The sequence below is a fragment of the Meles meles genome, chromosome 3 (assembly GCF_922984935.1).
Source record: "Meles meles chromosome 3, mMelMel3.1 paternal haplotype, whole genome shotgun sequence".
Lineage (NCBI taxonomy): Eukaryota > Metazoa > Chordata > Mammalia > Carnivora > Mustelidae > Meles > Meles meles.
This window is the reverse complement of record NC_060068.1, coordinates 133,804,972-133,817,149: the sequence shown is the minus strand read 5'-3', so window position 1 is coordinate 133,817,149 and position 12,178 is coordinate 133,804,972. Positions and strand designations below refer to the sequence as shown.

Below are 12,178 nucleotides of genomic sequence, written 5' to 3'. Positions count from 1 at the left end.
GCGGGAAAGAGCCGCGCGGTTTCCAGCGCGTTTCCGTTTCAAACCTGAACTTCCGGTTCGTTAGCCGGTTCCGGTCCCCGTTTTTCACTTCCGGTCGCCCTCGGTTCCGCTGCGGCGGGTTCCTGCGTCCACTGCTGCCGGTTCCGCCGCGCTCCAGGTGAGGGGACGCAGGACACCCCGGGGCGCTGCCCATGGAGAGGCCGTTGGGGCCGGGGGACCGCAGCGCAGTACCGCTGTTCGCGCGACGCGGCCACCACTGCGGCGGGCCGCGGTGGGCTGGAGGCTGCTCGTGGGCGCCCTGGGCCGCATCCGACCCAGTCTGCGGCCCAGGCCTCCGGCCCCGGCCAGCTCGTCGCAGGGGCCTCCGCCCGCCCATCCGGCCTTCTCGCTTCTGTCGTGGGCTTCTCGATCCCCAGTGGGTTTTGCGTCCCCTAACTTCATTCCTCCCTCTTCTGGGGTTTGTGCATCCGTCCTCCTCACCCTCCCTGTTGAAAGCATCCGGTCTCGGGGGGTTTTGAGCCTCTCTCAGGCTTGTATGCTGTCCGAGACCGTTCACTTCCCATAGCTGTCGTCTCTGCGCTACCTCGCGGTTGGCCGCTGGTGTGCTGTAGGCTAGTTGAAAAGTTAACCTCTCAGTTCCTCAGCTGTTAACTTTTGCTGCTGTTAGTTTCGAATTTTCGCCTTTGCTCTCCGTTTTAGTCGTGTGGTCTGGGACAAGTTGTTTTCTTTCTCAGTTTTCTAATATGTCGAATGCAGACAGCAGTCATGAGATGAGGATTGCAAAAACCAAGGGAGATACATTGGTTAGCATGTTGTCGTTATTCCGTCCCCGCCACCATTCGTCTTTAGAGTTTGCGAAGTGCTGTCACGGGCGTTACCTCACGCGTTAACAACTCTTCTTGTTAAGTAAATGTCAGTCGCCTCATTTTGAGGTAGGAGTTCTGGAATGGACTAGACAAGTCAGTACAGTATGGTAGACAGAAGAACTAATCCAAGCAGCTGCTCTTGACTCGAGGTTAACCGTAAAGAGGCGATCCTTACTTGTGTGGGTTTAATTGCCAACCACTCCCACCCCCCAGTCAGTTTTCGGTTTATAAATCTGATAGGGTCTAGAATGATACAAAATATTCGAATTGTGTGAGAAGGAAGGTTAAATGTGAAAACATAAAAGGACTCAGGGATTTGCTTTGTGTGTTTTGTTGTGAATGATCTGAATATTGAAGAAATGAGGTTCAAAAGCAGTTCTAAGGACTATGCATTTAAAATTTTGGTGGTGGTTGTTTTTTTATGCTTGGTCCTGTAGAGCAGTTGCCAACTTGGAATTCCCACTAGCCGTGTAGGTGTACAATGTATAACATTTGTATACTACTTTACTAAGCATGCAGAGCCCACGCCATCTGGTATATTTTCTTTTTTTGCTGAGAAAATTGAAGTCTCGAGCACTGGCTCTCAAACTTTTAGTATGTCTCGAGATGTGGGTGAGGGGGAGACTGGGGCAGGGATTGTTAAAACACAAATTGCTAGGTCCTTTCTCTCCAAATCCAACTGTAATTTTAACAAGTTACCATGTAGGGTCATGCTGTTGATTGATCTGAGGCCACACTTTGAGGATACTGGTCTAGAGGTGAAATGACTTGTCAAGGCTCATCTGGAGCTCAAGTGATCTCCAAACTCCGCCCCCCCCCCCCCTAAACTGTGTAAGTGCTGTTTGCACTTTCAGCTCTTACAGATTTTCATTTTTATTTCCACTTTCACAGAGAATATTTAAACCATATTTTAGTTAGGCTCAAAGGCTTCTTTGGCTCTTTATTGAGAATCATAACATTTGTTAGGGAAAGTTATCTCTAACAGAATACATTGCCCTAAATTAACCCTTTATGTAAATTTCAGTAGAGCAGATAAAACGTAAGAGCATAAGTATAAGTGTTTTTTCTGGTGTTCTCTTCCAATGGACATGTTGAAGATATCTTAAGTTTCTAAATTACTTTTGCATATTATGATTCACAATTTGCCTTCTTGCAGCTGGTCATAATCCAGGGAAAGTGCAATCAAATATTTCATTAAACAAGCAATAACATTTGGAAATGGAGATTAGGAAATTCAGTTCTCTGAACTGGAGGTGGGGGGATGGATTTAGGAAAATTGATAGAAAGTTTCAAGGAGGAAGAGACCTACATGCTATTGTTGATGAGTATAACACCCAGTACTTGACCTATCTGTGCTTGTATCTGTGCCTTTGGGTTTTGTATTTACTGATCTTTGACACCTTGCTTCCTGTAGGTCCCAATTTAAGAGAAGCAGTTGTGATGTAGGGGGAGAAACATGAGATTTAGTCAGAAGACCTGTTCTGTTACCAGCTGTGTGCCCATGATCAGATTACTTAACCTCTCTGAAGTCCCATTTCCTTAATTATAAAAGAGAGACAATTCTTATCAACCTTGTTAAATGACATTGCATAAAAACTCTCCAGTTTGTTAAATATGAAACACATAATGGCTGTACTTTTCATTTAGCACAGTGCCTGGAACACTTCATCTCAAGTTGTTAAGAAAATTTATCTAGCCAGTACTTATTTACATAGTGCTTACTATGTGCCAGGTCTATGTGACTTATAAATATTAGCTAATTTAATTCTCGTAAGAACTCCAAAGTAGATAGTATTCTCATCTTTAGTTTACAGATAAGGAAACCTAGACAACTTCCCAAAGTCAAATAGCTAATAAGTGGGATAGTTGGGATCTGAACCTAGGTACTCTGGCTCTAGAGTTTTAACAACTCACTGTGCCACTTCTCAAGTGTTAAATGAATATGAATGTTCCATCATGGAGGAACTTACCTATAGCATAAACCTGGTCAAACAGAGAGGGAGGGATCGGTAGCTGATCATTTGTAGCTTAACAGTCGAACAGGGAGAATTGGACAGATTTTTACGAAGTAGTAACTTTAAGCCAAAAATTGGGAGGGTAGAGTAATTTTAACTTTGAGCCCTAAGTACTTTTGGTGTTCTGGTAGCATTTCTGTAAGGAGAAAATGTTATTTTTCCACCATCAAATTGTAAAGTGGGACTCCAACTGCATTGCTCCTAAAACTTAGTTACAAGTTTAGCTACACCTTTGCTATATCTATTTTAACTTATTTACTTCTATGTCCCTTTCTTTTTAGGTATCTTTTTCTGAGCGAAAGCTGCTTGATCATATGTTTCAAGGATGGCCCTCCCTATCATCGTAAAATGGGGTGGACAGGAATATTCAGTGACCACACTTTCAGAAGATGATACCGTGCTAGATCTCAAACAGTTTCTGAAGACCCTTACAGGAGTGCTACCAGAACGCCAAAAGTTACTTGGACTTAAAGTTAAAGGTAATTCTCTCCTCACTTTAAACTTTTTGCATTGATATATTTATGAATTTTTAGGTTAGTTATTTTTTCTCTTTATTAAGTTTTCCCCTTGGAGATTTCTTTGTTAGGGATATTCCTAAAATTGTTTTATGATAAAAATAAGAATATTAAAAATTACTTAAAAATACCACCACTATTAAGACTACTTTTGATTCCTGTGACAGTTGGTGTTTTCTGGTTAAATCTTTGGCCCAAGAAGTCTCAGGTAAAACAGTGTAATTTCTGACATCTCTGTTCCAGCACAGATTTTTCATTACAGCTTAGTTCTTGTACTCTCCCTAAATTATCTTTTTTGCTTCAAAAGTAATGATGATTTAAAATGATGATTTAAAAATTATAAGTAGTGTTCATATCCAGTCTGAAAGGGACTTTCATGGTGTTTGTGTTGTCATACCACTGAAAGGTGAATCTTGAATAGCAATAAATTCTAGTTTTATCTTGTGCTCAATGTTCAAGACTTTCTGGAGAACGTCTTCATCATGAACAACAAAATAAAACATGAATATCTTTTCTTTAGCTGGTTGAATAAAGGTGTTTCTCTGAGATAGAGTTGGGGAAAAAACAAATCCTGTATTAGTTGCTACTTCTTAGTGTGTTAGGCATTGCTAATTCAGCAGTGACCGTTTGTTAATTTAAGGAAAAAAAAAAAAACTGCTGTGAAATCTGTACCAAAACTTTTAATGTTAGGGTTTTGTATAATGGAATAGTGAAACTAGCACCTGAACTTTAGTGAGAAAACAGTCATTTGCTTGTATTGTAGGCAAACCTGCAGAAAATGATGTTAAGCTTGGAGCTCTCAAACTGAAACCAAATACTAAAATCATGATGATGGGAACTCGTGAGGAGAGTTTGGTAAATGTTTACTTTTGTTACCATTTGTCCCTTTGAAGATATGATTTATATTACATTGTTGTATCATGGTTTTAATTGTGGTGAAATTGTCAGTTTGGCAGTCAGTGAAAAATAAAAACTTCAGGGTATGTGGTATTAATTCAGTGGAAAACAAATACTAGGGAACTTGTTAGTATATAGTTAGCCATAAGCATAGTAGTAGTGCAAATGGTCAAATTTAACATGGTAAATCTGCCCAGTAAATGTATATAGTGAATTACAAAATGTGGAAATTTTCTCATAGTGTGTGTTTGAAAAATTCTTGAACTCAGACTGTATCTTTTATTTGCCTTTTATGTTGTGCATGTATTTGTTACATTGAAGACAATCTAGTAAAACGAAACTATTTTTCATCTTAATAGGAAGATGTCTTAGGTCCACCTCCTGACAATGATGATGTTGTTAACGACTTTGATATTGAAGATGAAGTAGTTGAAGTAGAAAATAGGTAAGTGCTTTATACTATAAAAGGAAATGGGTTGTAATATGATAAAAAAGTGAATGTTTCACCTGATTTTATTTTTCCATTAGGGAAGAAAACCTACTGAAAATTTCTCGCAGAGTAAAAGAGTATAAAGTGGAAATTTTGAATCCTCCCAGGGAAGGAAAAAAGCTTTTAGTACTAGATGTTGATTATACATTATTTGGTAAGTCAGCTAAAATTGTGCTTCATCTTCTGTTACCTATAACAGAATTACCCATAATTCTCTTTTTTCCTTTTGTTTGTTTTTTTCTTCCAATATAAAATATCTTACATTTTATATTAATATATTATTATAAAAATGTAGAAGTAGAAGATACTGAAGTCATCTGTAATCCCAAACCCCCAAAATAACTATTCTTATATTTTGAAGTATATATTATATGTATATGTATATTATATTTTGAAGTATATTTTGTTCGTTTTTTTCTTCCAATATAAAATATCTTATATTTTATATTAATACATTATTATAAAAATATAGAAGTAGAAGTAGAAGATACTGAAGTCATCTGTAATCCCAAACCCCCAAAATAACTATTCTTGTATTTTGAAGTGTATCTTCTAGGGTGTGTTTGTATGTATATCCTTTTTACTTTTGCTTCATGATATTTTGAGTATCTTAGTCATTTAATATTACTCATTATGAATTAAAGTTACATATTTTTTGGTTACCACTACTATAGTTTATGGATGTATCTTAATTTAGCCATATCATTCTCTGTTGATTAACATTTAAATTTTTTTAGGATTATTTAAAAATCATTTTTTATATTTTTCCCCTGGTTTTTCATTTAATTATGTTCAGATCCTTTTTTCTTAAGATTTTATTTATTTATTTGACAGAACACAAGTAGTTTTTCATGTCACAAAATAACATCTATATTTTATAGACTATATGAAAACGAAATTTGCAATTTACTATATAAGCCTGAATTCTGGGTGTTGCTCTTTCCAAAACAAAATTGATTACTTAAAATTGAATCACAGTGATATTAAATTGTATGTTTTCAAAGACGTCTGTTTGTCAACCAATATAATTCAGTCTCTAGTTTGCATTTGAATGTTTATATTACATTTCATAATTTTCATATATCAGGTACTTGTCCGGGATAACAAACTAGTAATCATCTATAACTGATTTTCTTTTAGACCATAGGTCTTGTGCAGAGACTGGAGTAGAATTAATGCGGCCATATCTTCACGAGTTCCTAACATCTGCATATGAGGATTATGACATTGTTATTTGGTGTAAGCTATAGTTTTTGTTTAGATTTCCAAGCAGATAAACTTGTTCTATAAATTATTCTGCTTTGTAAAATAAGACTTAAAGTGACTTGTTAAATATGATAAATTTTTCATTTGTCTCAGCAAATTGCTGATGAAACATATTTGACTTTCTTGCATCACAATATAAACTTATACATGTATTTGCCAGTACCACTGAAGTAGATAAATATGGGAAAAGAGTAGATTGTGGTGTCAGAATAAAAATGATCTTATTTTCATAAACCCCACCTTGATTAGGACCTTTTCTTTATTATCTTTACTGTAGAATCTTTGATGCTTCAGGATTTTGTTGCTTTATCCTTTCTTTATTACTCTAGTTTCAAAACACTTGGAGAAAGACGTATTAAAAAAATCACAATGATGTTCTTCAGAAATAAAGGAATATGAATTAACTTAAGGAAAATTAAACGGACTAAAGCAGTATTACTCAAATTATGGTCTGTGGAGCATTCCAGGAACTTACAGGTCTGTGATAAGATCATGAGTTTGCTCCAGAAACTAAATTTACTACATTGCTGAGCACACTGTTTAGTACAATGGACATTTTGTTGTGGCAAGCGTTTACTGAGAAGGGAAACAGTGCATTAATTTATATCTTACCTACCCACAGACATTTAAAGTTGCTTCTTGGCAAGCCATAGGCAGAAAAGAGCTATCCTGATTGTGAATTAAATAAAATCTCATCATGAGAAATGCTACATTTAATTGTACTAGGTTTTAGATGAGTGACCACAAAGATAATACTTCAGTCTTTAAATTTCCTTTGTACTTTTCCTTTTAATCAGAATATCTCCATTGTTCAGTATGAATATGAGTTCACAGCCATTTAGATTAAATACCGGTTTTCTGATTTTTAATTTAAGGGAGAAAAGTTAATTACAGGGAGGAAAGCTTCTTGGGAACAAATTTTTCTTCAGCTGACACCTGAGATAACATTTGAGAAAAAAGTTTTCTTCTAAATACTATTAAAGTAGACTTAGAAATTTAGAAAATTTTTTACAATCTTATATTTAAAATAAGTTATTTGTGTAAATTATGATATCTTATGGTAGTATGTTGAAAAGGGGCACTTCACTTTGGAGCTAAATAAATTAAAGTTTTAATTCTGACTTTGTCCTGACTTTGCGATACTGGACAGGTCAGTTATTATCTCTGAGCCGTAAGTTCCTCATTAGAAATAAAGATAAGTAAGTTTGTATTACAGGGTAGTTTTAAAAATAAGTGTCAGTATAGCAACTAGTACTATGTCTGACATATAATAATTACTTAATTGGAAACCCTTTTTATTAGCTATGAATATTTTTGTTTTTCATCTGGAAATTGTAGACCTAAAATAGATAGTGAATTTAAAAAATTGTTTTTCGCTATCTCATGACTGTTGTCATCGTAGATATATTAGTCTCTAAAATTTTAGTTCAACTGACCAGTTTCATGTGTAATGTGATTCTTTCAGTTTGTGTTTGTGTGCTAAAGATTTTTATTTTGAAAACTCAGGTACCTCTCTCCTTAAAAAAATAGATACACATAAATATCCTGTAAACATTTTAACTCCTTTTCCCTTTTTAAACATTTTACTTGGCAATAGCTATGTAGTTTAGTCCAGTAACTTGGGACCAGAAGGGTATATAAAACTGAGGGTTGAATTTTAATATCAGTGATCTCAAAACTCAGTGGTGTCTGACAGTGAGCAGATATGTATGTAACAGAATTTATGAATTTAGTTGTCTCAGTCTCATTGTTAAAAGCTCCTGACTCAGTAAGTTTCCTGAGCCTGGCAAAATGTTGATTTTTACTGGACCTAGTGATTTTTTTTTTTTTTTTAAGATTTTATCTATTTCTTTGACAGAGAGAGATCACAAATAGGCAGAGAGAGAGGGGGAAGCAGGCTCCCTGCCGAGCAGAGAGCCTGATGTGGGGCTCAATCCCAGGACCCTGGGATCATGACCTGAGCCAAAGGCAGAGGCTTTAACCCACTAAGCCACCCAGGTGCCGCTGGACCTAGTGATCTTTAACATCAACTTTTGGCATATAACATTAATCTGCTTATATTGACATATGCCACTGCATTGTGTGGCCATGGCAACATGGAAGTAAATTGAAGATCCAGGCACCCTATATATGTGGATTGGTAGAGAATAGTGTGAGGGCTGTTTTTAAAACAGGAATTTAGGTCTTGATTTATAAATTTCCTAGATTCAAAAGTCATTTGAACATGGTTACCTGTATCTTTTAGTTGAAAGTTGTTAACATTCTATTCTGCATTGATGCACTAAAAGTAAGTTTATAAAAACTTAAAATTACCATAAATATATTAGGAATTATATATAAATATATTTTATCCTAAATAAAATTTAATTATATCCTAAATATATTAGGAATTATTATTTGTGATGCATTTGAACTTTCAATCTTGCTTAGAAAACTTATTTATACAGAAGAAAAAGTTTTTAAACGATATTCAAGCTTTTCATTTGTATCGTATTATCATTCTTCATATTTTAGCCGCAACAAATATGAAGTGGATTGAAGCTAAAATGAAAGTAAGTGTTAGACAATCCATTTAAGAATGTTTTGGAATTGCATATGTCTTTTTAGAAGTTCCAAGTTGAATTAATATCATTCTCATTGGAGGGCATTTAATAGATAAACAATTGCCATTATCAGGTGTAGAGGTGTGTTTAAAGTCTGATTAATGGTGGAATGTCTTGTGTAATTAAGTCTTTTTCAAGAAAAAGTACAGCAGAGCTCCACTCCTTCTTACCCCCATTTTACAATAATGCCTTTTTTCCCCCCTCTTTTGCTGTGGTGTGTAATGAAGAAGTGATGTTCTTTTGAAATATATAATGGGATGTCATCTATTTCTAGTCTGTTTTCTTTGGACTATGATTTGTTGGCTTAAACAAAACTAAAAAACTTGGTAGTTGTTGAGCAAGGTGTGGTGGCCAGTTGGGTAGGAAGTTGCCATTATGGGAAATTATAGCTGGAATATTCAGAAAACCTGGAATTTTTCATACTATATTTTAACCACATGGATATTTGGATTTATAGGAGCTGGGAGTGAGCACAAATGCAAATTATAAGATTACCTTCATGTTGGACAGTGCTGCTATGATAACAGTGCATACTCCAAGGAGAGGATTAATAGATGTAAGAAATCATTTTACTTCTGTTTAAAGACTTGTTTATTTTCTAGTATACTTTTTGTATTTATGTTGATGCAATTAAGTACAGAAAAAGTTGAGAAGTACATCTGGATACTAGTAAAATATCAGTTAGCTATCAGTGGTTAGTAAAGTATCAGTTGAGTTGGACATGGGAAGATGTATGTAAGGTTAATAAATTGGAATGTTAATGATAGAATTAAGGATCTTGAGCAAGACTGTCAAGAATGATCATGGATAATTGTCCCTTGATGATGGGAGCACAGATTGCTCAAAACAGAGTAGGTGAGAAAAAATACTGAAATACCATCAAGGAAGATACTAGAAGCAAACCAAAACATACTCACCCTGCCCTATATAAAACTGATAAGTAAAAGCAGAAAGCATGTAATTTGGTGTGGTGTATGTGTAACCCTGGAGAAGAGCAAACAATAACCATCAGAGAAAAGGGTTGAGCTAGAAAGATGAGGGTTCTTTACTTTGTTTACTCATCAAGTAACCAGTCCTATTATTGAGTTCTTACTCGAAGGTGTTGTGATAGTCACTGTTTTTTGGGAGAATGTTAAATGTAGTTGTGTTTATAATAAAAAAGTGTGTGTATATAATGTGAGAAATTAGAAAAATAAAAATAAATCTGGTGGTTGCCGAAGAGCAGATAGGTGAGAGGATGGATGAAAAAGATGAAGGGTATAAAGAAAGACAAATTTCCAGTTATGAAATAAATAATGGAGATAAAAGTACAGAATAATGTATGTAGTCAATGATGTGATAACGTTGTATGATGACAGATGGTGACTATACTTACCATGGTGAGCACTGAGTAAAGTATAGAATTGTCCAGTCACTATGTTGTACACTTGAAACTGATATAACACTGTATGATAATTATACTTAAAGAAAAAAATGAATAAATCCTCAATATCTAATAGTAGGGAATTGGGTTTAAAAATTTTGTTCATCCATAAAATGGAATGAAGCCATTTGATGTAACAGAATATTTAGTGATTAAAATTTTTTTATGATTCTTCATAAAGAAGTACTTAGCAATATTTGCAGGCTGTTAGAAATTGTTTTGTTTTTTAAAGATTTTATTTATTTGACAGAGAAAGTGACAGTGAGAGAGGGCACACAATCAGGGGTAGTGGGAGAGGGAGAAACAGGCTTCCCGCTGAGCAGTTACTCCAACGCGGGGCTCTGTTGCAGGATCCTGGGATCATGACCTGAGCTGAAGGCACACTCTTACTGACACCCAGGTGCCCCTAGAAGTAGTTTTTAACCCTTATTCGGTACAGGTTTCCCCTTAACAAAAGACCTATGAATTCTAAGCTTTTGATGTTTATAAAAAAGAGTGGAGGAGGGGCACCTGGATGGCTCAGTCAGTTAAACTTGGACTCTTGGTTTTGGCTCAGGTCATGATCTCAGAGTTCTGAGCTCCAGCCCCACAAGGGGTATGGTAGGCCTGGAGTTTGCTTGAGATTCTCTCTCTTCCTCTCCCTCTACCCGTTTCCCTGCTCCTGCACTCTCCCTATCTCTCTCTAAAATAAATAAAATCTTTAAAAGAAAAAAAAAGACCAGAGGTAAATATATCCTTGGTAATGACTGGATTATAGGTAATTAAAAATTTTCCTGTGTGCTTTTCCGTGTTTTCAGTTTTTTGTTCTGTTTTGTTTTTTTTTTAAAGTCAGCGGTATTATTTCTTTAATTGAGAACAAAGTAGTCCACGTTTTAGGGAACAAATGGCACTTGACATAATTAGAAAATGACAGCACTATTTAAGAGGATGTAGAATTTTAACCCTGGGTGTCATAAACTAAAGTTCTTGTCCTATTTCTTGAAGCTTTTGTTAGCTAAGAAAATGAAGACTCTGGTTTACTGTGTCAGTTCCATATTTATCTTGATGTATTTGGGGGGTTTGTTTTAGTAGTAAACAAAGAGTAAAAACTAAGGCAAATAAAACTATTTTAGAATAATAAAATAATTTTAAAAACATTTTTTGCAGTAGCTAGGACACTAAGAAAAAAATGTCTATATTAAAATAAGTTCTAGAAAGAAAAAGAAAAACGTTTTTAAATGACAACCTTTTAACCATTTATTTACTGCCATTTAATCTCCTATAATTATTATTCACATATAACTTCATATTACCATAAAAGAGTTGTCTTCAGCAAAAAGTACTTTCTAAAAATTAATTTATTAAAAAAATTTTCTGATTGTGTAAAATAAACTCATATGATTCAAAAATAAAAATAAAGTATGTAATGAAGTCTTCCTCCCCCTGGTCCTAACCGCTTAGTCTTCTCTTCCTACTGTTCTTGTGTGGTCTTACAGAAATTTTATGCAAGTACCAACAGGTAAGAATATGTAAGGAGTTATCTTTTTGAAGGTTCATTTTAACAACTGAGAAATAAAAGTAATAATTTACAAGTTATAGTGCTTTTGAAGTTAACCAGTAGCCCTGTGGAAATTGTGCACCTGTGTCACTGAATTTAAGCCAATCAGTTTTCCTCTACAAAATAATTAAGTTCTGTATTAATAGAACCGGGCATATTGTTTGTTATTAAAGGTTTTCTAGTTTTGAAAACACACCCCCATGTGACACTCAAGCTCTGAGGGGCATGTATTAGTCTAGGAAGTCATGTAACTGCTCAGCAGATAATTAAACAATTACTTTAAATTCTTATATTTTAAATAATTACTCCTCCTTTGACCCCAAATCTTAATGTTAAAATTATGGGAAGTCTTGTAGTGGGTTTAGTTAGGTAGACATGAACAGGCCTTTCAGAAGTTAACATTGTGAGATGCATTGTGCTTTCCAGTGTGTTGCGTCTTAGCTGTGGTCTGTTCACACAGCGAGTGCTCACTGTCCTACAGGAGGAAGGCAGTGCTCTGATGTAGTTTGGGCATTTTGAAGTATATCTGCTTTTGAGAAAGGATGAACTATTGATAAAATTTGAGT

At 35.3% G+C, this 12,178-nt stretch overlaps 1 protein-coding gene across 3 annotated transcripts in view; it reads left to right on the top strand.

Annotated features, from left to right (window-relative positions):
* The first annotated feature begins 18 nt into the window (after nt 1–18).
* Nucleotides 19–12,178, top strand: part of UBLCP1 (ubiquitin like domain containing CTD phosphatase 1) — a 67,513-nt gene continuing 55,353 nt past the window's right edge. For 2 of the 3 annotated variants that reach the window (XM_045998882.1, XM_045998883.1), the window contains exons 1-8: nt 19–157; nt 3,163–3,360; nt 4,160–4,251; nt 4,653–4,738; nt 4,822–4,937; nt 5,924–6,022; nt 8,564–8,601; nt 9,110–9,208. In XM_045998882.1, the coding sequence (XP_045854838.1) occupies nt 3,207–3,360; nt 4,160–4,251; nt 4,653–4,738; nt 4,822–4,937; nt 5,924–6,022; nt 8,564–8,601; nt 9,110–9,208 (684 nt within the window). In that variant the 5' untranslated portion in view covers nt 19–157; nt 3,163–3,206. The remainder of the gene's footprint in view (nt 158–3,162; nt 3,361–4,159; nt 4,252–4,652; nt 4,739–4,821; nt 4,938–5,923; nt 6,023–8,563; nt 8,602–9,109; nt 9,209–12,178) is intronic. The other variant, XM_045998884.1, reaches the window with a different exon arrangement.